This window comes from Fundulus heteroclitus, chromosome 20 (genome assembly GCF_011125445.2).
Source record: "Fundulus heteroclitus isolate FHET01 chromosome 20, MU-UCD_Fhet_4.1, whole genome shotgun sequence".
Lineage (NCBI taxonomy): Eukaryota > Metazoa > Chordata > Actinopteri > Cyprinodontiformes > Fundulidae > Fundulus > Fundulus heteroclitus.
This window is the reverse complement of record NC_046380.1, coordinates 26,149,943-26,177,869: the sequence shown is the minus strand read 5'-3', so window position 1 is coordinate 26,177,869 and position 27,927 is coordinate 26,149,943. Positions and strand designations below refer to the sequence as shown.

Genomic DNA, 27,927 nt, shown 5'->3' with positions numbered 1-27,927 from the left:
AAAGCACGACAGAAACTCGGCACTGGATGCCCCATGTAGTTTATTTTAATTCTGATTCAGCGACAGAGTGCGATTTCCAATCACAAGAAGACAAACTTGTGCAAACACAAATTAAAAATGTATCCAAAAATGCTTCACATACAACATGGGTTACATTTTGAAAATGTTCCTTTAACCTCGAAAGGCCCCTAGAGAGACGACAGAAATAACCATTTTACACTGAAACTTTGGCAGCTCTTTTGGTCCGTTTCCATTTCAAGAGATGGATTCATGAGAATTGCAGATTTTCCTAACATGCAACACAGTAATGAAGTAATTATTATTCAAGCGATGTGTGGATACCAACCAGATCTTCGGTAAAAGAAAGAAAATGATCACATTTAAAGCAGCTGGTGTCCTGACAGATAAAACATTGAAACTTCAAATAAAAAAGCAGTCCAAAGCAGAAATCTGGAATTAAGCCGCGTTAATGCTGCTCCTGCAGACGAGAGGATCTAACATGAAGGCATGGACAAAACTGGGCAACAACTGGCTTTTTCATCCCTGAGTGACGACGAGAGTTGTACCAAGTTTTTTTTGGGAAGCCTAACAAAATAAAAATAAATCAAATACAGTCATAAAAACAGATTTTAGTGCTTTTCTTCATTTTACAGAGCAAATAATCCAAAGAGCAAATGTTTACAAATATAACAGACATAAAAAATAAAGCAATAAAATATTTGCTCTTTAATTCACAGACAGCTAGTGTAGTTTTGGTATCTGTAGGTGTAAAATCTGGAAAAGCTAAATAAAATGATCCATATATGAGCTAAAAGATGTTTTTTTTTTTTGGGTGGGGGGTTCTGGAAGTGAAATTGTAAGGTGCTTTTAAACCATGGAGTCGTCATCGTCGTCGTCATAGCAGCGGTTCCTCTTGATGATATCCTCAGCACTCAGCTCCTCTTCATCACTCCCCTCTTTGTTTTCTTCCCAGAAGCCCACATCCTGGGAGGAGCAGTTCTCTTTTCCAGCCTCCTTCCTCGCTTGCTCCCTCCTGTCCTCCTCATCTTCAGTCGGACTCTCCTTCTTCTCCTCCTCCTTCGAGGTGCTCACACCTCCGTTTGGTGTTTGCTTCATCTTCTCCTCTTCCTTTTCCTCGTCTTTGTTGTTTACTTTGGACCTTACTTCCGTCGATTGCTTCTCATCCAACGACGCCCTCCATTCCAGGAGTCCCTTGAGTGGACGACGGGGCTCCCTGGGGCCCGCGCCGGCTGTAGGAGTCGGTTTGGCAGCGAGTGTGAAGGGACGGCAGCGTTCCTTCAGAGAGGTGCTCCTCCTCAGGCTCTTCAGCTCAGCTCGCTCTGAGCTCTGGAAGGACGGGGGCACCTCGTCCTCTGGGGGCCACTTTGCTCTCCACGGTCTGGTCGAAGGGGCCCCCTCTGCGGGTGGACTCAGCGGTCCCGCTCCAGAGTTCCCCCCGTCAGCCGGAGGAGGCCAGGCGACCTTCAGCTTGCGCTTCTCGGCGAGCCGGTCTGCAGCCTGGAGCTTCTCTTCAGAGACGACCCGCGGCTGTGTGCGGGTCTCCAGCGAGGTGGCGAGGTCTGCCACCTTCACCTGGGGGGACGTGTCCCCACTCGGATCTGCCTGCGACTCCGACGCGCTCTCAGCCGCCGGTTTCGCCACCACCACTGGTGGCTCTTTTGGCTTCGGCGCCTCCTCGCCTTCGTCTCCGTCGTCTCGTGGTTCCCACAGCTCCTTATGCGGGCGATGGCCGAAGCCTTCGTCGTAGTTCCCTTTGGCCTTGAACAGCTGGTTGAAATGCGGCTTGCAGTAGAAATGACCGTGCAGAGAAGCGTAGTTCGACAGACTGGAGACAGAGAAGCAGCCGCGTTAGAAGAGGCCTCATAAAACTTTTTCATGTAAAGAAATACTTTTCCAAGGATGGATGGAGTTGAGATAAGGCACAAAGGTGAAATGGTGGAGGAAGGGAACAAATGGGAAAAAGAGTAAGGGTACAAGGCAGGCAGGAAGGAAGGACACAAAAATGAAGGAAGAACGGAAGGAACAAGTAAGCAAGGACAGAATAAATTAAAGAAATACAGAAAGAAGAAGGACATAAGAGAGGAATAGAAGGAAGCAGGTAAAAATAATAGAGAAAAGAAGGACGGACAGAGCAGTGGAAGGACAACATTTAGACCTGTGGTGTTCAAATTTTTGTCATGTGGGTAATAAAAATAAAAGTCCTAAAAAAAACGAAACTACAATGACACAAAATATATCAAGATTTTTTTCACCTGCTCAACAACAAACTACGTGTGCAATGTTTTAATTTAAAAAAATTAATACATCTTTTTGTAATGAAAGGGGTGAGTAAATCTTTTTAGATCCAAAAACTTAAAAAGGTTTTGTTTTGCATGTTCACCTAATGAAAACAAAGGAGTCCAGTTTACTAATGCTTTTGGGGTAAACTGAAAAAATTGAAAATAATTTAGTCAATTCTCTGTAATAAAAACAGGATTTGTGTCGTTCTTTCTTCAAAAACACCTGCAGTATTTAGCCAAGTTTGAGAAATGAATAAAAAAACGTGTTTTGTCTTGATTAAAGGCAAAATTTGCACTTTAGACATCCCTGATCTAGACAATGGAATTGGTAAGGAAGCCTCCCACTTTGTTTATTAAACTTATGTGTATGTAAATACTAAAGTCAAATTCCCTACTGTTCCAGACTGCATATGAATCCTGCTAAAAGCATATTTACACAACATTAGACACCTCAACAAATATGGATGTCTAATGTTTTTAAAAAGTTAATTCATTTCAGAAATTAGATCAGATCATTACACAAAACCAACAAATGTGTGTGTGTGTGTGTGGGGGGGGGGGGGAGCTGTTGACATGACAGCTGACATCTAAGCATATAATTAGAAAGTTGAGTGGAAGGAAAAAGTGTGTCTGAACAAGGTGCACAGGAAACAAGGATCACTGCAGCATTTGAAGGATCATGAGGCATAGCCCATTCAAGAGTTTGGGAGGATTGATGGGTGGGGACTGAACTTTTAAATAATATTCTAATCAACTGAGACACATTTACATTATCAGACAAACATAAATACAACATTAAGTCAAAAGGGAAGATAAAGGAGCGAGGCAGGAGCTTACCTCAGCTTTGTGCTGCAGTGAAAACAGGTGAAGCACTTTTTGTGGTAAATGTGCTGACAAACCACCAGTTTCTCCAGTGGGTACACAGTTTTCTGACAGCCGGTGCATGTTTCCTTCACCGGCAGCCGAAATCTCTGCAATAATAAACAAAGTCAAATATATTCATGCAGAGCGAGGACTCAATCTATTTTCCTGATTGTCTGATGTCAAATTGCCCCACCGCAAGTCCTTTGGGCTGCTCGGTGTTTTCCCCTGAAACAGATAAAAAGCAGAATCAGCTCTGATGTTGCTCAGCCAGTGGGAAAAACGGGAACAGGAACTGTACATCTTATGCTAGAACGCATTCTGGAAGAAGTTACCATTGCACTCAGCTGCTGGAGAGGATTTGATTCTCAGAGACACTGATCTTTTTGGAGCAGACACTGGCTTAGCCTGGGGAAAACACAGAAATAAACCACGTTTTTAGTGCAGAAATTATCATATCTAAATCGAGAAAGTGATAGAAAATGATGCAAACAATACAGTAACAAATAGGAAAAAAATTAAAACCTTTAATAAAACATTAAGTGTAACACAGGCTCACCTGTTATAAAACGTGGCCGTTTTTATATTTTATCAATTCAGAAAGACATGAGAGTCAGATTAAAGTATAGGATGTATGATGATCATTTAAGGCTATTCAAATCAGAGCCTTAAAATTATTTCATATTACTTTTTTATTACGAACCAATAGCAGTTTAATGATTTCAAAAAGGCATGCATAAATAATTCTGCCTAAAGCTTTTTTCTTGACCTAATATCCAGTTTTCCACATATAGGTGGTGTTCCCTTCTAGAGAACCTTGAACTAAACAATGCTATTTTTTTTTTTTTTTTTTTTTTTTTTTTTACACGATGAACCTTACATTTTCCTTCAGAGAAGAGTTGTGAGATTTACCCTCGAAGGCGAGAGCTTGGTGACTGCTGTGGGTGTGTGCGTTCACACTCTCAGTGTTATTCATATCGCATGCCTCTTCGCTCACTTTAAGCTTGACAACATAAATACTCTAACCCTCAAAGCTGAGATGCCGAGTTGTTCCTGCAGCCTGGTTCTCGTGTCTCCGCTCATAAGCCTGCTGCAGGCAGGGAGGAGGCCCGGCTGCAGGTTTGCAGGTACAACACAGACGTGCAGAGAGGAATGAAGCTGCAACCTTATGCAACCTGTCACCTCTCTGCTTTCTGACCATCGATCACCAACAGCACCGATTCCATCTTTCATTTACGGTTATGCCGGGCCGAATCAGCATTTTATTTTTGATTTAATCCCAACCTCGTAGTCCCCCGACAGTGGTCACAAATTTAAAATGTGGTCTTAAAGAGACATTTTAAGTCGAGACTTCAGACGCACTTTGCTTTCTTACAGTTACAGCTAGAAGGTTTGGGAATACGAGAAGCTGTCTGGGGAATTCAGCCACATGAAAATACAACCTACGTAAGTGAAGATGAATTTGCAGTTTATATGTGATGGCATCATCAACAGGCCAACATGATGAGATGGCATATTCAGTCTATTCATTTTGGGCGAAAGGCGAAGTATAATGGACAGGTTGCCAGTCCATTACAGGCCAACACAGAGACAAACAACCACACTCACACCTAAAGACAAGTTGGAGAGATCTGTTGACCCTGCAGTCATGTCTTTGGACTGAGGGAGGAACCCGGAGTACCACGTATGTACAGGAAGAACATGCAAACCCCATGCACAAAGACCCCAGGCTGGGATTTGAACCCAGGACCTTCTTACTGGAAGGCAATGGTGCTACAAACTGGTGCCCTGTGCAGCCTGTGGTGCTGATAATTAAGCACCAATTCACAAAAATGTTACATCAAGGCATTTTAGATTACTTTTTTCTTATAGAGTTTAAATAGACTGCAGACTGCAGGTCTGCTGGTGGTTCCTAGAGTCTCTAAAAGTAGAATGGGAGGCAGATCCTTTAGCTATCAGGCTCCTCTCCTGTGGAACCAACTCCCAGTTTTGCTCCGTGAGACAGACACCCTATCTATTTTTAAGACTAATCTTAAAACTTTCCTTTTTGACAAAGCTTATAGTTAGAGCGGCTCATGTTACCCTGAGCTACCTCTATAGTTATGCTGCTATAGGCTTAGGCTACTGGAGGACATTTTTCTCACTCTACTGATTTCTACTGTTCTCCAGTTTTACATTGCATTGAAATGACTGTTGTCATTTCAGCTTTTAACTTTTTGTTCTCTCTCTTTTATCTTCATAGTAGGTACACCTGGTCTGGCGTTCTGTTAACTGTGACATCATCCAGAGAAGACAGATCACCCGCTACTACCATCTAACGTAGAACAGATTACTAGATCAATGTGTGCTTCTGTGCTTTTTTGTCTGTACTTGTTTGTGTCTCTGCTCTGTCTTCTCTAACCCCAGTCGGTCGAGGCAGATGACCGTTCATACTGAGCCCGGTTCTGGTTCTGATGGAGGTTTTTCTTTCCACTGTCGCTTCATGCTTGCTCAGTATGAGGGATTGCTGCAAAGCCATGTACAATGCAGACGACTCTCCCTGTGGCTCTACGCTTCTCCAGGAGTGAATGCTGCTTGTCGGGACTTTGATGCAATCAACTGGTTTCCTTATATAGGACATTTTTGACCAATCTGTATAATCTGACCCAATCTGTATAATATGATTGATTTTGACTTTGTAAAGTGCCTTGAGATGACATGTTTCATGAATTGGCGCTATATAAATAACATTGAATTGAATTGAATTGAATTGAATTGAAAATAGCAGTAATCTTTCTGTAGTTTGTTCCGGTGACTTGAAATGTGTCTGAACTCACAGTGCGGCTGGTGTCCTGTTTAGCAACAGTAAACTGATACTTGGCCATCTTCTCCCTCACAGACAAAGATCTGGTCAACCCAGGCGCACCTGAAGCAGATTTGAGGATCTTCTTACATGGTTCCACTGCAGTCTTTAGATGTTAAAAAACAACAAATGTTGGCAGAACTAAACGAGCCATCGGTGCTTACTGATGGGAAGTTCTGAGTCCTCAGATGAAGTACTCTTGATTGTCGACCTGCCGGCCTAAAAGAAAGGAGACAGACCCAGATTATGCAAGTGGAGCTGTAAATGCATGTATGACCTAGCCCTGGTTTTCCTTCCTTAATCTGCTGACAACAGGAACTCAAGTGTTACTCACTCCTCAAAAGTATCGTAAAAGTGGGTCTGGTTGTGCAATTCTTGATAGTGGAAGACACCACCCAAACCGTCTCCATTGCAAACTCAACAAAAGATCTTTATAGGTCATCAAGCTTTGCGTGAAAATGAAAGATCGAAATCTAACCCTAGATTTCAATCGTTAGATATGTAGATCTAAAGATAGATATCCATGTCCAGAACCTACATTTCCTGATATTTCATTTTAATATAAACACTAAAATATGGAAAATATGTGGTGGTAACTTTATACTGAGAATTTGTTAAATCGTTTCAGTGAAAAAAGTTTTTTTATCTTGTTTTGTTTAGTGAGACAGAAACTAAAGTTGAGTGTCATGACGATCTGTAGAGCACAGTTTAGAGAAAGAATTAAATGTTTAGCTAGTCTACATTTAGTCACACTACAAGCACAACTTCAATCTATTTAACCAACGAACATCTGAAAAGTGTGTAATGGTATAAACCCCTTTAAGTCTATACTAGCTAGAACCATTTTTGGCAGCAACTAAAGTCTTTTTTGGATGTTTGTGAAAGTTGAACCTCTGCCTCAGTCTCAAGTTTTTTTTTTGTAGATTCTTACATAGTTAGCTCAAATCTCCATACCATAGACTGTTACCAGCCTCCTTGTCCATCCCCACAGCATGCTGCTGCCACCACCATGATTCACTGTGAGGATGGAGTGCTCAGGGTGACATGAAGCGTTAGTTTTGAGGCACACGTATCAGTTTGTGTGTTGGCCAAAAAGTTACGTTTTGGTCTCGTCTGACCAAATTTCCTTCTTGCCAGGAAATTCTGTTTCCTGGCTTCTGACAAAATGGGATACAACCTTCTTTCACTGCTCTACCAGTGATCACAACTAATAGCTGTCCTGTCCTCAGATTCTCCCAACTGAGCTGTGGGTCATCAGCTATAGATGCACGCGATATAATATATTTTTTGTTTTGTTTGAATTACAAAGACACAGCACACTTGGAATACATGAGGGCTTCTGCCAGGTGCAGCAAACCGCTTCCTCCATTAGAAGCCGCTGACAGACATTGTGAGTCATAGAAAAAAAAAAGGCAGATATCTGATTATTATCTCCTAATAACAAGGACAGCTGGGATCTGATAAGACTGCCATCAGCCTGCATTTGATCCATCTGCAGGCAAAACATTTGAAACGATTCTTGTGTCCTTCACTAAGCACAGCATAAATGTGCCGTTTGCACTACGTCACGGTCTCTTAAGGACAGAGAGATTGAGCCATTTTAATCGGCCACTTTTGTACATTTTCTCTAGACGATGTTAAAATAAACAAACTTGGAGAACAACAGCAGCTAAACATATACGATTACAGTGAAATAACGTGAGTAAAACGCTGCAAATTTAATCGCTCCAACATAAATTAACTGTGGTTAAAAATAATAAATATAATAAATAAAATAAAATAAAGCAAGCAAACCCCTAAAACACTGGATTCCAGCTCTGAGACATGCCGACTATGCCAAAATAAAGACGGTAGCTTTACAGAGGGGATCCTGCGAAGACTGAGGCAGGCCTTGGACAGGAATGTCTCTGCATTCCTCTGGTATAGAAGCCGAAGAGTGGACTACTTGTTGCACTAGGCTGTGAGAGACGGAGCTACAGTGAAAGAATGGAGCTGCAAACGGTAGAAACTGGTGAGGGAAGTGCTTCACAGAGGGAAGGGGCTTCAGAAATGTATGAAAAAGGCAAGAAGGGAAGTTAGAAGCATAACGGGATGTTGAAATCTATGGCAAAGTTAGGCTAAATATGTCTGTGATTCATAATGTTATGCAATGGTGCAGCACCTTGCAAAATCATTTTCACATCTTCAAAAATCTATTTTATTGAGATTTTATATGATAGACCAACACAAAGTATAATACATAACTGTGAGGTGGAAGGAAAATGACCTGTGGTTTTCCAATTATCATTTTAAAAAACCCAAAAACAACAACAAAAAAAACAAAAAAACACCCGTGGCGATTGAGCGCATTAACCTCATTAGAGCATAGAGTCCACCTAAGTGTAATATAACCAGTATAAATATAGCTGGTGTGTGCAGACCTCTGAGCTTTGTTCTCATGAAGAGAGAAACACGGTGATGGCAGCATCATGCTGTGGGACAGCTTCTGTTAAATTCAGGGCAATTCTGAAAGAAAACCTGTTAGATGCTGCAAAAAGAGGCTTAAGACTGGGGCAGATGTTCACCCTTCAGCACATCCAAACCTGGTGGTATGTGACGCGCATCAATGACTTGGGATAAATTAAAAACTAAACTGTGTTTTTGTGCTTGCGGTTCATTGCAAACGTGATTAACATGTAAATTCTTAATGTACTTACATAGCGCCTCGCTGCCTTCTAAAGCACTTTTGTGCTGCACTAAACATCAAACTTGGCCACACACATAACCGGCATAGAACCTGAATGCATGACACGTTAACGATCAGCTAAGATTTACTGCAGCCCAAGCAACCTTTTTGTGATCCAAGTACTGCAAGTCACTTATCCACACAGCAATATATTCTGCAGGCCAAGCTGCAGCTTTGACTGCCATAAAAGATGCTTTTTGAAAATACTGGATGCGAATGTAGCAGCACAATTTTTCCCCATTTATTTCTGTAAAATATTTTAAAATATTTATCTTCAATTCACAAATATACACTGTTTTGTGTGTTTATCCCATCAAATCCTTGTGCGTCCTTTCTGCTCCCTGTCCTTCCTGATGCAGCTGGGATTCAAACTCACGTCCCCCTGTATCAACGACCTGGACTGAGCCCACCACAGCACAGAGGGACCTGTAAAAATCCCTGCATAAAGGAAAAAGCTCCATGGCTGTGGAGACTTTTGCACGGTACTGTGAGTTCAACATCAGCTGAATACATAGGGTCCACTCAGCGATGTCAGCGTATGGCCGCAAAGTAAACATGGCGGCTTTTTTGAGATAGTGCAGAAAGGTGTATTAAGAGAAATCATCTGGTAAAGCGTTACCTTCCCAGTGGCATCTTCTCCCTTCTCAAACTTATTCTTCAGGTTGGTCAGCGGCACTCGGGGCTTTTCGGGAACGGTGCGTGGGCTGGTGGGGACTTCCTCCACGATGGTGTCAGGCTTTCCTCTGTCTGGAAGCTCTTCCCTGTCCATCCCTCTCTGCGCTTCACCCACCGGGGCTGCGGCCGGCTGCTGGACTCGTCTGGCTGCGCGCTGACCGCCCTGGTCGGTAGGTGGGTCTTGGTTCTTCACAGGCGGGGGCTCTTCACGGATGGGCGCCGGCCTGCTCAGGACTGTATGTCTGCGGCGAATGCTGGACCCGCTTGGAGGTGGAACCGGGCTTTTCTTATCCTGGTTTTGGCTTCCTGTTTGCTCCCAGCGCTTCTTAAGAGCACTCAGGTTGCCGGAGCGCAGAGAGGATGGAGCGGTCTCGATGGTCTATAGGAAAAACAAGGAGGGAAATGAATAAATCGAATTAAAAACATTGATAAACACGGAGTCACAGGAAATATTGAGTTGCTGTGAAGTGATTGAGAAAGACAGCTGTGGAACTTCAGCTTAATGCGGTGGAATGAAGGAAATGCCTGATTCTTGACTTGGCTCGGCTAATAGATGAAACGAACAGCTGTTCAAAGCTGCTCCAGCACGGAGATGTGGCTCCCCAAGTCAGAAATACTGGTTTATCAACTGTGACAGACAAATTTCTTTTCACGTTTTTCCCCAGAACCCCACAGGCAACGACACCATTTACCACACAAATGACTGCTTTTAGTGACAGCAGAGAAGCAAAACCAGCAGGAGCGCCTCACACTTCTGCGGAGAGGAACTTCCTTAATTATAGAAAAGAAATGACACATAAGAGTAGAGGATGTGGACAGGAAAACAAAACGGACTTCAGAATGAAACTCCCTGTCAAATTTCCACACAAAAAAACAAACTATTTGAAATGTTTTACAATTAATTGGAGGTAATTGAAGATGGGGAAGCATAAACTACATCCTAATATGATAAAGCAACGAGCAAAACAATAAAGAACGCGGCGCATAAAGATTTCGGCAAGTGACGAAACCCCAACAAAGAACAAAAAGCTGTGGCACAACTGCTGTCTTTGTGAAGCGAGGCCAGCCTGAATGGACAACCGATTCATTTTTAAACAAGTAGAAAAGAAAAGGAAACCTTTTCTAAATGAGAGCAAGCGGCCAGGCTTGGTGTCACTACACAGCGAGGAGAGTCCAGGCGGTTTAGGTCGGTTTCCCTCCTCAGCTCAGCGGGTGAGAGACAGCAGAAGGTCGCGCTGTGCATGAGACCGGCAGCCAGACAAAACCTACCAGCGAGTGCCGGTCCAGCCCCTCTCCAGCAGCAGGAAAGTGAGAGACAGAGAGTCAGAATACCCAGGAAACCCGAGCAGGAAATGATACGCTCAGGGAAAAGTTAACTCTTTGTTCCCTGGTGTTGCTGCTCGTTTCCTCTGATGGAGAGTTAGGCCACCTAAAGTTTCCAGACCCTGATTCCAACACACCATTCACATTTTAGACGCCTCAGAGACACAAAATACACGGGTAAGTAAAAAGGGATCAACTAAAGCAAAACGCTAGAAGGAAAATTAAACCATGAAGAAACACTTTGGGGCATAATTGTATATTGTTGCTCATTTCCTGAGCTGTCAAATTACAACACCATAGGGAATATCACAACCACAGACTGCAGTTTATCTTATTGGGATCTCCTGTGATAGACCAACACGAATGCATGTATAACTGTGAGGTGTCAGGGACAACACTCCAGGTTTTTAAAACGTTTTAAAAAGCAAAAACTAAATCAATCAATCAAAGAAAGTTTTGTGCATCTGAGCCACCTTTACTCTGAGGCCCCTAAAAAGGCCTTTGGGTATGTCTCTACCATCAGTGCACACCTAGAGATTTGAATTTTAACACTAAAATACCCTTTGATTTAAACCAAAGATTTTCAAAAGTGTTGCCAGACGTGTCAAAATCATCACTTTTATGGTGCACACTGCCTCAAAAATTGGATTTTCTTTAAGTAAAGAACATAAAAATACAGATATTGTCATTTCTTCTGTTTTCCCCTGTTAAACAATAACCATATGATATCTTGATGCATTAAACATATAAGTCAGATTTTTTGAGAAAAGGAATTTGTACAGATCCTTATTGTGCGAAGTCTGTATATTGTATATTGTATGTTGCAAGTATTTTGAAAGAAAGGCAAAAGATTATTCTCATTTTAGGTCAATAATTGTTTTTATTGTCCTAGTGTAGAACATTATTTAGTTTATTCTCAGCATGAAAAACAGTAAAAGGATTTTATTTTGTTGGAAAGGCTTCCTGTAAATGGACTTTTAACTGATATTCTAACTTATTGAATACGACTGTAACGACCTAATACAAAAGGCACTGCATGAAGGAATATTACATTCCAATAAAACCAATTTAATTCAAAATTAACAAAATAAGAAAACACAGACAGAAATACACATAAAGGACATAAGATAATAAAACCAACGCCCTGATAAGTATTAAAAACCAGTGAAACAAGATTTATAAATGTCCAGGAAGGATACCTGCCTAATGTACAGAGGCAGAGGTTAGGACCGGCTACAGAGAGGGTCCAGTCCCCTCTGAGCTTATTTAAAGACTTAAAAACAAATAAAATGACTTTATAATGAATCTTAGAATAGTCAGGCAGCCAGTGAAGTGAATCCAAATCCGGTGAAATCTGGTCAGACTTGTGTGTGTTGGTTAAAAGACGTGCTGCAGCTTTCAGCATCATCTGCAGATGCGTAATTACAGACCCACTCACACCAATAAATAGCAATCCAGCCGGGAGGTCACAAAGGTCTGTGGCCGCTCACCCAGTATTTCGCCTCAAGTGATAAATAGTTGCAGCAATGTCTGCTTTTGAAGAAAGGTTGCAGGATCCTTGTGGTCTCCAGAAGCAGAACAGCATGTGAGCTGGTGACCAGAACACCCTCTTCCACTTGATGTAGCATCCCTTCCAGTTCATAGTTATGCAATACCATACGCTGATATATCCCATAACACCCGAAAAAAATTATGTTAAAGCTTGTGTACTTAATATAAAAGTCAGTTCAGCAGATTCAGCCCTTTTGTTCTCTATGGGGAAAAAAATATCATGGATTCTGTATTTTTGGAAATTTCTGACACTAAATGACAATGCAGAAATATATGTTAGCCATGGAGTCCCTCTCAACGCCTCTTATGTATGTATGTATATATATATATATATATATATATATATATATATATATATATATATATATATATATATATATATATATATATATATATATATATATATATATATATAGTCTGCACCATCAACACCAAGTCAAATTTCTTGTAAGTGCAAACCTACTTGGCAATAAACTTGATTCTGATTCTGAGAGGCCATCTGCTCTTCCAGCGCACCAGAGTCACATGGTTTATATTAGATTATTAGATTAGATTCAAACCTTTACAGGTTTTCATCAGCTCCAGCAGAGGCCCGTTAATGATCCGCTGCTTTTAAATCCACTGTGCCGACACAGGAACCCATAAAACATGCAGGACGCCAGCCTCGGGTTCTGGAATTGGAAACCTCCTCCTTCAACCATCCTCGAAAGCAGGTGCATTTTCACATGATGTGTATTTTTCTCATTATAAAATCAACTAAATACAGAATCACATAGACAAACATCAGGCTGTACCCACCGGCCCATTCCTCCCCCTCATCTCCTCCTCCTGTGTCCTGACAGCTTCACCCCTCCCTTCTCAGGGGGTCTCACCCTCCTCCGCTCCTCATCACGTCTGAACAGGTGAAGACCAAGGCTCTTAGGACTGCTCCGGTACTGTGCGGACCAACTTGGTGATTTACTGCAGTGCATCTTTAACCTGAGCCTCGGCCTGGAGAAGGTATGCCTGCACCTCTCTCCCGATGAGGACGCTGGAGAGGATCGTACCGAAACACCTTCAGTCCCTGACAACCTCTGAACTGGACCCTCATCAGTTCATGTGTCCAGGGATGGGGACGAAGGACGCCGTCATCAACATTCTTCAATGGGCCTTTTCGTCGGCTCTACAGCCAAGCCACGCCGCACCCTATGATTTTTCAACTTTAAATGAAACCTTTCACCGTTTCTGCAAGCATTTCTATACAGATTCAGCAGTTAACCCGTAAAATATGACTTCAACAAACGATCAATCCTGGCAAATACAAGATTAAAGTACTCTTAATTTACCAAAGTCTTCTGACTGAACTAACATTGTCATTTTTGAGAGGCTCTGCCAGGGACCTTACTTGTGTCTGAGAGAATCTGATGAATGGAGCTAAAGATGGTGAGGATTCCTTCCTCAGGGAGCTGTAGCTCATTAACCAGACATATATAATCAAAATACCAGTGGAAACATGCAAAAAGCTTGTCAGCAATGACAACAAGGGTTTGATTCTTCTAATTAAATAAAAAAATAATATTTCTGTGGTTATTGAGAAAACTATAAAGCATTTTCAACATTTATTAAAAAAAATATACTCTTTTTATATTATTTCACCATATTTTAATAGAGCTACCCATCTCAGGTCCTGTCAGAAACAAACTTTTGGGGTGAATGAAAATAAAATAAAATCTGAATCTGCTATGGGTATAAAAATATTGGGCTTAACTGTTTATCATGTACTTAAATTTGAGGGTGTGGCCCCAAAGTAGCTCTGAGTCTAAAAATTGACCTTTGTCCCTCTGCCCTTCAAGCTTTCCTTCCTTACATTCAGAAACAGGATTAGCTACAGCCCAAAAAAAAAGATAAGGGAATGAATTATTTACACAATAATTCAGCTTGAATGAATTAGAGAATTACTGCAAGTCACAACAGAATAAAATCCCCCCAAAATTTGTAAAAATCCCCCCATCCCCCATCTTCCCAGACACACACACACACACACACACACACACCCAGATGGTCTTTCTCGGTGCTCATTCAAACTAAGCTCAGACACATCACACCACAAGTTGTAATTCATAAATTATTTAGCTACATACTACCTTTAAGCAACTCTTACCAGGAAGGCAAAGACTCGTCTCTCCCTACGACAAACAGTAATTAAACTGAATCTGACTAAAGTGTGAATTAGTATAAACATTGGTTTAGATCACAGCTTGCAGTGCTTGGGGAAAATCCAGCTCCTATCATTACAGTTAACATCTGAGCGGCCACCTTCGTTTATATCAGGTTTCAGTAGGAGTGGGAGGCCAGACTGTAGCCGTGCCGTTACCACCCCGGGCATTAAAGAAAGAAAGAAGATAGCTACAATCTCCCCAAACAGCTGTCTGACACACAGGCTGGGAAACAGCCCCAACAATTAGCCACCACCGCAGCAACAGTACCTGGTGTCTCCTCATGACGTCCTCTGGGCCGTTTCTCATTTGATCTGAGTCCAGGTTTGTTTATTGCTCACGCTGGGATGAAGCGGCTAAACCTGCGCTCCGTACCTCGCTAAGTTTTATAAGGAGGGGGGGGGGGAGAGATTACGCTGGAGCGGGATTATGGGTTTGATGGCTTGCCTGTCGCAACAAGTAGCCAATGAGAGGTCAGCCAGGACAGGACCAGACAGCGCCGTGCGTTGGCACGATCAGCCAATGTGTTTGTGTGTAGATTCCTTAATCTCGTCAAGCTTTAATTAGTTTACCACCATGAGTGGAGAGAAGGAAATCAAGGGAGACAAGTTGCATACACACAATTTATATAACCCTTTGTCGGCTTTGATGACAAGGGTGGGAAAAATGCTAATTTAAACATTGATATGCTTGTCTGTTTAATCTTTAGATTAAACTCCTTCATCTCTGTCTTTCTTCTGTTAAATGAAGGAACGGCTCATTGCAGTGCCTCGCAAGACTATTCGCACCCCTAATACGTTTTCCACCTGTTCTACAACCGCAAACTTTATTTTATTTTTTAACTGGATTTTCGCAGGCGTGCCCGAGTCCCGTCCTGGAGAGCAACTATCTCACAACTTTTAGATGCATCCCTTCACCAACACACCTGAAGTCCCTCATCAGCAGTCATTCAGGGCTGCAGAGCCTTCATTTCATACAGGTTGGCTGGAGAAGGGACTTAAACGTTGCAGGATGATGGCTCTCGAGGACTGAACTTGGCCAACCCTGACATAGACCAACGAGTAACGCATAATTGTAAAGTAAAAGGATTTATTTTTTTTACAAGTAAAATTCTGAAATATATGACATGCATTTATACTCTGCTCTATTTACGCTAATGACCGTAATTTAACTCCAGTGCAGCCAAATGCCTTCACAAGTGGTCAAATGAATAGAGTCCAAATGTCTGCAGTCATATCTAGTATAGCGCACTGCAACATCACCTTGAACACATCATCCCCTCAGGGTGATGGTAGCATCATGCTGTGTTGTTTCTTTTCAGCAGACTGTAGCCATGCTTTCATCCAATTGTCATGTGAATTTTGAGCGAACTTTTAAAATGTTGCAAAAAAATTGCAGCTAAGGCCTGTTTCCATCTACTGCATGGCTGTAACAAACAGGAAGTAGAGCAGAGGTGTCCAAACTTTTTGGCACATGGGCCAAAATTGTCAAGTCAAAGGAACTCGAGGGCCAAAAAAAATTAACAATTTTTTTTGTACCAAAATAATTATGTTAATTTTTTACCTGCTCTACACAATATGATAATTTAAAATAAATAAATGACTCATATTTTTGTAGGAAATGAAAGCATTGTAGATCCAAAGATAAAAAGGTTGTTTTAAAAGATGGCCATCCAGTTATTTTGAATCATTTAATTTGACTCTTTAACAATAATAAACAGAACTATTTTGGGTCTGGGAAGACGGCAACAGTGGAGACAACTGATCATTTTCTGATTTTTGGTGTAAAAATTGTTAAAAGCCATTATTTTCCTTCCATTCATAACTATGCCCGACTTTGTGGGAGTCTATTGCATAAAATCCCAACAAAATAAACTGAAGCAACAGTGCTTTGTAAGTTATTTTTGCAAAGCAATGTGATTTTTTTCCTTAGCACCACATACATTGATATTAATGTCACTGGTCAGCATGAGCCATCTTCCATCTATGTGTTTAAAGGGAAATACTCACTGCTTTTTTCTTCTCTGCACTGGACTCCTCGGCAGCTTTCTGGTACCTGTGGGGGGGGGAAGGAAACAACACTGACCTCTGCTGACTCAGAACAACACAGAGCATTCAGACATTTTATGTTTCTTTGTTTAAAAACTTTGTGAGGCTTTTAAAATAACAAACTAGAAAGAAAATTTGTTCATGTGTTTATTTTAGTGTTATGCAAGGGGATTCTAGGAATATACCCTTTTAATCTGTTAACAGTAACTGGGAATTGAAAGTATAAAAATAAAATCACTACATTAATCACTAAGGATTCATTATATGTGTGTTTGAGCCTCTTGGTCCTTCCACATTAGCTGGAATAATTCTCATTTTATTGGTGGAGCCAGTCCAGATGCAGAAAACCATGTTGGTCTGAAACCAGCACTCCGGCCACCAGGATAACCATCTTACACTTGTATTATGTGTCATTGTTTCTCTGAGCACTTCTCACATAAACATATGTTAGCATCCAGCAAACATTGTTCATACTACCTTCCTGCTTGTCCACACAGTTTTCTGACTCCTTCCCCATTTTATAACCATGTATCTTTGGCCATTATGTACCTAACCAGCAGGGGGATGTTCCCCAGACACTTTGACAAGCAGTTTTCTATATTCCACTTGTATTCTACTGTAAGGACAAGTGATTATGTGGGTCCTAATCTGTCACATTGTTTAAGATGCAAGTGGCCCGATCGTGGATCAGAACCTCAGCGAAGAGAAACACGGTGTAGCACAAAGGTTTTAGAAATGATATGCAATTAAGTTCAAATAAACATGTATTATTGGGCTGTTGAGGTCACTATGACCAAGGAACTGAAGGAAAAATAGGGCCAGTAACTCATGACCTCAACAGCCCTAGTGTGATTATTATGATTGTGACATAAAAGCCTGATATTTTCAAGCCCTATCCAAAGCTGAAGAAACCTTTTGTCTACAAGAATCAAGTGGGGAAGTCCAGCCGCCTTCTTTTAAAGCACTTGGGACTCTTATTCCATTTTTGTACACTTTAATATGATTGCAGCCTGTTTGTCAAAGATCCATGTTTGTAGATCTTTGTGTCCACACACATGTGTTGTAATGGTCAGATTTGGACTAATTCTGAAAAAAAAAAACTGTCTGAAAACAGTTGATTCTGACAGTTCAAGGGATTTGCTCACATTATTATTCAGAGCTACAAGTCTCATCACACTTTCAGATGTACTGAAAAATAAAACTAATTTTTAAGCAATTCATAAGCAAGAGGATATAATTTATTATTTTTATCGTGTTCTAAGATTTCCTTTAGTAAACTTAAGCCCAACCATTCTGGTACCGGGCCGAGTGGGAGACGCCCATTTTTCACCCTCTTTAAAAGTAGTTTAAATTCTGTCATATTTCCTTCCTCTAAATCCCTCAAAGGAAGATGTTTAATTTTTTTTTTCATTTTAATGTTTCTAAAACAAGTCACTGAATTTTATTCAGAATATATCACAGCACTTTAAACACAGAAGATGCCATTAAAGGGCATCCCTTTCCAACAACCTATGCACGTCTTTTCCCGACGTTGTCAGGTGATGCAATTTCCGTGCATAATGAAGGTTATAAATGTGGTCACTGTTATAACCTCCATGCTTTATGCACAGTTTGCTTTATGAACGGCTCTGGACAAAGTTGATCATAAACAGCGTAAATGTCATGAAAGGCTCTGCCATATGCAGAAGCAGTCCTACAATGGAAATCAGCACTTTTATTTGACCAGATTCCCTTTTGTGAGGTGAAAAACACATTTGGCACATTTGGCTACATTGTGCCAAAATGACAGCTCTGCCTGGTACAATGGGCGCTTAAACCATTGAGGATCAAACCTCCATCAACTGGTTCAGTCCATTTTTGCTGCATTTATAGTAAAGATGTTGATAAATAAAATCTGAGGTGTCTCCTCGGTTCTTAAAGGGTCTTTCACTGTTTGTTTGTTGTTTTTTTTTGACGAGGCTAAAAAAAGTGAAGAAAGTAAAAAAAAAAGTTTGTTTAATCACAAATAAATCAGACATAATAAGAATTTTTTTTATGTCTTACCCTTACACTGGTAAGAAAAGGTTGCATTTAGATCTAATAATTGCAAAGCCATTTTTTATTTATTTCAGTTGTGGCATTATTTCTAACCTCAATCTGTATTAAAGGCAGTTGTTAAAAGTAGGAATTACTAGCAAACACTTGCTGTACCCACTTGGAGAATCGTTCTGCAATCGCAGTGCTTTTCCCACGTCCTGCGATGGACAGCTCCTTGGCGGTAACACGCAAGGACTGCGTCGCCCAGGACTGCCGATTAAACGAGCCGTTCTCCATCTCTGTCAACCTAAAGCGGAAAAAAATAAAAAGCACAGACACATTCAATATGTAACTGATCACATTTGCCAATAATTTATCCCTGAAAGTATATTTCTTCCAGTTGGAATGAAGCCGTGCTGCTGACTGTGAGAAAATGTGGCAGAGAAATTTAATCACTTCAGTTAGCAGCTGGCTGCACACTTGCATTAACTCCCACATGATTATAATGCTACAAACCAGCTTTGGGAAAAAGAGAAAAACAATTAAAGATGGTGAATTTAGTATAATAATCCACATCTAGAATATCAGAAAACAATACGATACGATAGAGCTGTTACAATGGAATAGTATTCAACACATTGTGAGGCCAAACAGATAGTCTGGGATAGAACTGGATTATGATAAAACACATATTTTAGTGCCTAATGTTATATGACAAAAGACAAAAAGAAAGCAATCTAACATGTGATGCATGAACAACTCAGAGTGCAATGCAATTTTAAATGTTACACAGTGCTTGTAAAAGTATTCATACGCCCCTTTTTCACATTTTGCCACATTATAACTTTACAGAAAAACTGTGTTTATATTTTTATTAGATGAGGAACACATGTGTGCTTACTAATTAGATGAATACTGACTTGAATACTGGAATTTCATACTAATAGGGACTAGATAAATATATAACATAAAGTCCCAACAAAATACATTCAATCTTGTTGTTGGAACAAGAAAAAATATAAAAAATGTCCGGGGGTTTTCTTCTTTTTTTGAAGTCAGCGAATTAGGGCTCAGCGAAAACCGATTTAATCGCTTAATTCGAATTGACAATTTCTTAATATTTAATTATTGGAAAATCTGGATTTTATTTTGCCAATGGACTCATTGGGCTTCTATGAAGAGAACAGCAGGCAATGCTGAACATGTTCATGAAAATATATTGTAAAAATACTGTAAAGGAGGAAACTTTTTTTTTTACCATTTACTTTTTTAAGTTTGATTGAAGTTAAATTAGTGAAGTGAAGTCTGTTCTTAGCTCATTGTGTAAAACCACTAGCAGCAAACATTGTGTTATGTTTTCATGGTTTATAACAGCAGGGCCGCCATCTTGTCTGACAGGCTGTATTTAGTTGCACATTGAATTCAGGTCAACTCTCAGTCGAAATGCTTGAAATAAAAGCAAGTTTTTTAAATAATTTATTTCTGTGAAACAAAAAGAAGGAATAAACATACATTAACCGGATATGGGATAATAAAATTGGAGATTTCTTTTTTAAGCCATATCGCACAGCCCTACACAGAATTATTTGCTTTACTTCCTTTGTCAGAAACTTGTTTGTGCACAAACAGCTGCCTATAGAAAAATAATTTAATTACTGAATCAAACTTTGAAGAATTATACATTAAAAACATATATTAAATATATATGCCAAAAAATTAAAGATAAAATGTGAACTAATTCACTGGATTAAGATTTATTAAATAGTAACACTTGGCATGTAGGCAAAAAAAACACTAAAAATAAGTCATATGGCATCAGGATGTTCCGTTTTCTCCTGCAGCTGTTAGCAGTTAGTCCATCTTTCATCACAGAGAGTCTGTGGTATAAAGATTACACCCTTTATTGAAACGGCTGAGCAAGTCTAAAACCTGTTCTAGCATCCCACTGTCGGGAACGTCAACGGTCTGAGTCCAGCTTTGTGTGTTTGTAGGACCTGTTTTCTGTTTGCGATTATTAATTTGCAAGTTTATAGCACAGACTTTCCATCACAAAACGGCCCACGACTGAATGGCCACATTTGTGCTCATTCAGTTGTGCATGCACACAGGCGACGTGGCGTGTTTGAACTTGCAGCTCCCGCATGTCTGCCAAAAGGAAAACACGTGCTGGGAGCAACAGGGAGCAGCGGCAGTCGCTCAACAAGCAGCCGGCTTAGTGATGGCATCGCTTCACAGAGGATGAGCGTAAACCCAAAACTACACTTTCTTTTGAGAATTTAACCACACTTTGACAAAGCCGTTGTTTTGAGACCTGGTTAATTTGTCAAGTGATGAACCTCGGAGTAATTTCTGCAGACCCAAAGACTATAATTCCCTTCTTCAGGAAGTAAAGAGAATATTTTACAAACCTTTACTTTAGCGCCGCTCGCAAATGTTTTCACACCCCTGGATCTATTTCACATTTTGTCACATCACAAACAACCTGTAACGTATTTGAGGGGGGTTTTATGTGATAAACCAACACAAAAAGGTGCACAGCTATCAACAGGAAGCAAAAGGAAACACCGTTTTCAAAACTTTAGAAATAGAAAAATCTAAACAGTGTGGCATGCATTTGTATTTTACTCTTAAAAATAAAATGAAAAAATAAGTTAAATCCAGGGCAGCCAGCTACCTTCAGAGGTATAATTCAATTTCAGTGTACCCACTATCTCCACTGTGAATCGTGGTGGCTGTGTCATGCTTCCAGGATGTTTTTTCATTATAATTCATGCTTTTGTTTCATCTCATCTTGGTTATTGTAACAGCCTTTTCATGTGTTTGAATAAGAGGACAGTCTGCAATCAGTTCAGAATGCTGCTGAGAGGCTTTTAACCAACACACAAAAGAGACATCACGTGACTTCCGTTTTAATCTCCCTTTACATCGGCTTCCTGTACACTTTACAGTTCATTTTTAAATTTCAGCCTTCATCTTTAGAGCCCTGCATGGTCCAGCTACAGCTTTTATTTACAACCTTCTAGAGCCGTACAGCCCTTCTCACAGCCTGAGATCTCCTAGTCAAAGGCTGTTTACAGACCAGAGGGGATAGATCCTGTAGAGCGCCAGCGAAGCTTTGCCTCATTGTCTTGACTCTAGCTGCTTCTTAAAAGATTCAACAAATACTCATATATTCAGATTGACTTTAAACTAGTTTTATGCTCCATGAGGTTACATACAGCTGTTTTTTCGTTCCATTTATGCTTATATCTCTTCTGTTTTTTTACGCTTGTTTTTAATGCAAAGCACTTTGGGGTTTTTGATCTGTGAAAGGTGCTCTATAATTAAGATTTATTTACTTTCTTACTGACCAGCGGTGAAGGCTTGTACGAGAGTTGGAGCTAAAAACATTACAATCCTATAGAAAAGCCTGTACGAGGCTACAAAAGACTGGTGCAGATCTTCATCTGCCACCAAGACGACAACCATAAATCTGCAGCCAGAGCTGCGGGGGGAATGGTTTAGGTCGATGCATGTTCATGTCTTAGAAGGTCCCAGTCAAAGTCAAGACTAACATCCACCCTACGGTCTTGTTGTGATCCGAGCTAACCGAGCTTGAGCTGCTTTGGAAATAAAAGTTTGTCTCTAGACATGCAAAACTGGTCAACAGATTCCACAACACGTAGCTTTATTTAGGTGCATCAGAGTAATCTGGGGCTAAAATGCACACAGGGTGTTAGTACTCCTTTCTTTAAGGTTTTATTTATTTAGCTTTTTGTGTGTTTATATGAAATACATCACCGTTTGTGGTTTTCACATGACAGAGTGAAAAGGTTCAAGGGTCATAAAATGTTAGCAGGAGCCCTGTAAATCACTGCTGACAACAGATGTTTACTCTGATGATCACTTCTGCTGAGGGCATATTCACCCTGGCGCACCTAGAGGATTACATCATCGCCGTAACGCAAGGCAGCGCTGGTGACTGGTTCCAGGACTTTGGACTGAACTTCAACATAACCCTCACTTAAAAACCAGTCAGATGACAGTGCTCCTGTTACTTTAACCCGAATGTTAACATCGGTTCGGATAAACACAGCATTTATCCACAGGTTATTAATTATAAGAAATATACTTCCTTGTGTTGACTTCAATCTACGCCACAGGCAACGTTTCGATTTCTATACCAAGTTTGGCAAATATTTAACAATACAGACACAAAAGGCAGAACACAATGCAACAAATATTCACCAAACTAGCTTTAGAATATTATGTTTACATTCCTTGGGGCTACTTATTACTGACGCAAGCTTTTGGATCCAAAGGCAGGGCGGTTCATTTGGTCGTCACCCTGTCTGTTATTTGATACTTCTGCTGAGCCGGCACACCGGATCGGGAACTTTCTTGTCGTTCAACTGTTTGTCTTTTTGCTTCAGGTGTTCCTTGAGTCCCGGACTCGTTTCCTACATGCAAAGGAAGGGACACACCCTGCAGATGTAATCAGGTCTACTTTACCTAAATCCTAAATAGCTGAAGGACTGCATAGCAATGAATGAGAACAGGTAAAGAATATCTCCGCACAAGCAGCAATGTGCATCAGACCTGTCCTTCCAGATATTACCAGTCAATTATTAAGACAGATCCTCAGTCACCTACACATTAATAGAAAGCGGTTAAGAACAAGGCAGGGCCGTGTTTTTAAGCCACGTGAAGAAAAACAGGCTCAAGGGTTTGACTCGAAGCTGCAAGAAAATGTTTCTGCTTAAGCAGTTTTTGTAATATTTAATGCAGGGATGGGCTGGCTAAAAAACGTATATCCGAAAAGTTCTCTTTCATGCGGTTCCTGCAGTTCAATGTTATTTTAACTGGGCTTTCTCCAGAGGTGTATAGAGCAGAGAGAGACAAAATGCTGCCCCAGCCCACATGTTGCTGCACACTACCAGTCAGCTGGCTGAAACAAAACGGACACATTTTCTCCACGCAGGCAAGTAAGACAAATGAGACTTTTGGAGATATTTCCAGATGCAAAAATACAAACAGCCAGGAACTAGAAACTAAAAGGAACGCCACCGAGCTGCTCTCACAAGGTAAAGAGTTGTTTTGCTGCAATTATCTTCTTGTTGCTTTTGGCAAGTAATGAACGCCTCAAAAGCAAACGCACAGCGGAGAAAGAAAGAAAAAAAACAAGACAGACAGCTAGAAAACTATATAGGCATACTTTAGGTAAGAACAAAATGCTCTGAAACAGAAAACAAAAACACTAATTATACAAATACCTTAGTAAATTAAAACTCTAGGGGGGTGGAGTGATTCAAAGCTTTGGTTCACATAAAACCAAATCTTACAGGTTTTACATACTCAAATAATTTCAACCAAACTGTAAAAACGTGTCTCTTGCACTTTGAATAAACATGTGATAGTTTGAGTTATATAAATCTCGCGTGCAACAGCAGTCCATTCTTTCATGGTAGGTAGCTCCACTCTAACCCTTTTAGCATAACAACTTTTTTCTTGCCGCTATATATATATATATATATATATATATATATATATATATATATATATATATATATATATATATATATATATATATATATATATATATTCCATTTTTCAAATATATCACCCAATGGTGAAGCTGTATTAAGGCAGCATATCTGTTAAGCAGCATTACAGTTGGTGGAATTATAATTATTACTATTAATAATAATAATAATAATAATAATAATAATAATAATAATAATAATAATAATAATAATAATAAATATTATTATTATTATTATTATTATTCGTCTTTTGCCCAAAGGGATATTATGTATTTTTGGAAGTGAGGTTCTGTGTCGTTACATGTGATAGACAGATGCTAAATCACCCTAACTTTGTAGAAAAGTAACTAAACAGTTACAAATGTGGAAGGCAAACAGACACCCCCATTTTACCTGATTTCATCCATTTAAAAACAACTACAACTGATTTTCATAGAATAGAGCTCTATATTAGTATATACTGAATATCTATACTTTCATAAGTGACCGTTGTTTAGTTTTCCGACGAATCACCTCGTGTGTAATGGCAAAGATACGCCGGTTGAAGGCAGCTGCAGTATAAGCTGCAACTGGTCAGTCTGCACCAAGTCTGAAGTAAAACTTCTGATTTTTCAACAGGTTTTTGTTTCTGCGACAGCATCAAAGTTGGTATATTCTGTGGTCTTTTAGGTGTCATGGCTGTTTGGAAATGACTCCAGCTGATCTGGTGGATGGATATAGCCTCCTCCATAACAGCACCTTTGAGCTGTTTTAAATTAATTAAAGAGAACAAATCATGCAAAATCCCTTTTTTTTAGCCGTTAAATACATTTTGTTGAGTATTAGAAGTCTCTAAGAATTCAGACAATTTGAATGTAGTCTCTCCAGGAGCAGCATAGATATATTTATCTTCTGTTGGGGTCATATTTTTCAATCTGTTAATTTTCTCTTTTCTCTACAATGTTTTTTGAGCAATTCCGTCACAATATTTGTTGCGGCGCTGCAAATCAAGGTTATGAACTTGGCAATTTTTCAAATCAATCATTACATTTTTTTTTCCTTGCAATTTTGTACTCCAAGCTAAACGATGCAGAGACTACAAGTGCATAAGTGAAAATGTTCGCTTGTTGGTGTATTAACTCACACAATTTCATTATACCATCCCCCAGCATGCAACTAAAATGGCTGAACGGAGTGGAGTAGAACGCTCTGTGACTTGGAGGTGGGTGGGGGTGCAAAGAGCCTTGTGTACATTTAAAGAGACAGCAACAAAACAAACTGCTCAGGCTGCTCTGAAGGCCTGTTGAGCTAAATTAACGAGAAATTCAGGAGAAAGCATTGCAGTTCCACTTTATATGGGCCACAACTGAATGATTTAAATGTGAAAAGGAAAAACTTAAAAGCACATGTCTCCTTTAAAAAAAAAAGATTATGAGCTAAAACAGAGCTTGGACCGGTGTCCAGCTCACTAGCTTACTTCCAACGCTCTATTTATTTTGCTTTTGTACAAAGTCACCAACATCTTACTACCACAGGTAATCAAATTATTATTGATGCTAATGTCACTCAACCTTACACTCAAAATATGCTATCTATTTATAGGTCTATACACACGAATAACAACAAGCACAGGTTATAGATAGAAGTCTTGTATTTGTGAGAACAGTGTGTTGGAATATTTTAGCAGCAGGAGAATAAAAGCGGTTAAATCTTGTTATATGTGGGTTTTACCAAAAACCTGTGTCACTCCAGATGATCATACAGTTAGAATGTAAAATTATCACAATCGTATGGACTCTGAGTCTGTTTTTCCTTTCTTAAGTCTTTTCAGCATCAGTTAATGTCCTAATATTAGTTCTGTTATATTCTCATATGTCTATTATTATTATTATTATTATTATTATTATTATTATTATTATTATTATTATTAAGCCATTTCAGGGTAGTCCCTCCTTTGTCAGATCCTCCCGTCCTCTGCTACGTTCATATGGCTTTCCTCCAGTTCCAACCATGCTCCCTGTGTACGCTACGTGTTGGGTGATTTTTGAGTTGTTTGGACCTTTGGTGTTCCATTAAAAGACTGCTGCGTTTAACTCTGCCCGTCTGAGATAATAAAAATCATGCCACTTTGACGATGCTTTTTGTGGCAATAAGCAATAAAACTCTTTCAGAAGGTGTCACATTATCAGCTCCAGATCACGGGAGGTGTCCTTACTTTCATTTCCATTACATCCACAGCCAGGATCATTTTTTATTTTTTTTAACTACAATATCACAATAGGAGTATTGACTGAATCAGTGGCATCATTGGTTGCGAAATTTAAACAAAGCGTCAACAGTGGTGGCCCTGTTTCATCATGGAAGACGAGAGACACAAGCAAAGGCTTGAAAAGATTACAGCCTATCTCACATAATCCAGTAAACTCTCCCGGGTTTTATAATTAAACAACAGAATATTCGTTCTCAATGCCCTTGTTCTCAATTACTGACATCAACACCCTTAAATGCCTTTGCTATGACAACATGCAACCACAGCCCATTTGGACACCTGCTCAGTCATAAGAAAGGAGGAGTCCTCCTTGCTTAATGCATAATTGATCTATTATGAATTAATACAACAGCCCGAGTCAGGCGTTCAGGTGAGCATCAGAGAGTCTGGGCTAAAGAGTCATTGCTGAAGTATTCAACAAAGAGGCACAACTCACAGACAGGCGGCCCAGCTCTGAGGCCAACATGTCACCTGAAAAACTTTAATTACAGGTGCAGCTATGGGAGGAAAGGGTTAAAGTGGCTGTAACCTTTAAAAGACGCGGACGGAGAATACAGCATTTTAACTTTGAGGAAAGTGGTGAGTAAACAGAAACACGGGCTCGGCAGCTGCACTGCTCGGAGCACGACCGAGCGCATAAACTTTTCCTGTATCAATCTTAGCAAATACAAACTAAAATCTTCTAATACCTTTCTACTTTGGGTTTAAGCAGCCATAGCTTTTTTTTTTAAGTGTACCTTTTCCCCGTCCTAACATGAAATTGTTCCTACCTGTGGGAACTTCCGTTCAGTCAGAGCTCCTGAGAAACCTGCCGGACACCTGACACTGGCTGCTGCTGCCGCCGCCGCCGCGCGACACCGCCCGCAGGGAGGAGGAGTCAGCGCTAAGGTGAGTGGAGGAGCCACGTCACGTGACTTGGTGCGCCAATGACTTTAGGCGAAGCGTTACGCTTACCTGGCAGATTTTTTTTTTTCTTCTTCCGCGTGGAGGCGCGGACTACCTGAGAACAGGTGGCCTTGGTCACTTCTCACAGTTGGGAGTCCAGAGACGGTCTGATGACAAAGAGATAAATGTGGTGCAGCAACCGTCTCCGTGACATGGGGGGGGGGGGGGGGGGGGACTGAAGAGCAATGCACGCAAGGTCAGCCTAAACTAACACTCATAAGGACCCCAAAACGATAGGGGGGGGATCCCAATAGCACTTAAATCCTCGCACATTGCATGGAAAACTTCAAAGATCAAAAGTTTTAATTATTTTGTAATTAAATTCAAAGAGAGAAACTCAAATTATATAGATCTATTACACAGTGATATCTTTCAAGCCTGCATTTCTGTTAATGTGGATGCTGCTTATAGATAACAGCTAATATAGGCCTCAAATTCCCTTTCTCAGAAAATTAGATTACATAAGGCCAACAAGAAAGGGGTGTTTAGTACAGAAATGTGGGCCTACTTAAAGAATTTCAATGTACTTCATACATCCAATAATGGATGTGGGGTCTTGTTGCATGAATTAACTGCATCGATTCATCATCCTTGCATGGAGGCAAGAAGTCTGTGCATCTGATGAGCTCTTTAGGAAGCCCGGCCTTCAGCTTGTCTGCATTGTTCTGTCTGGTGA

At 40.3% G+C, this 27,927-nt stretch overlaps 1 protein-coding gene across 3 annotated transcripts; it reads right to left on the bottom strand.

Moving 5' to 3' along the window:
- Positions 1-22: 22 nt before the first annotated feature.
- Positions 23-27,162, bottom strand: LOC105939079 (LIM domain and actin-binding protein 1). Of its 3 annotated transcripts, XM_036152058.1 has the most exons (10): positions 27,077-27,162; positions 18,715-18,843; positions 16,482-16,527; positions 9,348-9,782; positions 6,168-6,222; positions 5,978-6,066; positions 3,497-3,569; positions 3,358-3,389; positions 3,138-3,271; positions 23-1,846 (listed from the first exon to the last, which is right to left on the bottom strand). In XM_036152058.1, exons 2-10 carry the CDS (start codon positions 18,831-18,833, stop codon positions 868-870), a joined length of 1,962 nt encoding a protein of 653 aa, XP_036007951.1. In that variant the 5' UTR covers positions 18,834-18,843; positions 27,077-27,162; the 3' UTR covers positions 23-867. The 3 variants fall into 3 exon arrangements, with proteins under 3 accessions (XP_036007951.1, XP_036007953.1, XP_036007952.1); XM_036152060.1 differs by lacking the exons at positions 16,482-16,527; positions 18,715-18,843; positions 27,077-27,162 and adding an exon at positions 14,743-14,846; XM_036152059.1 differs by lacking the exons at positions 16,482-16,527; positions 18,715-18,843; positions 27,077-27,162 and adding an exon at positions 10,521-10,666.
- Positions 27,163-27,927: the final 765 nt, after the last annotated feature.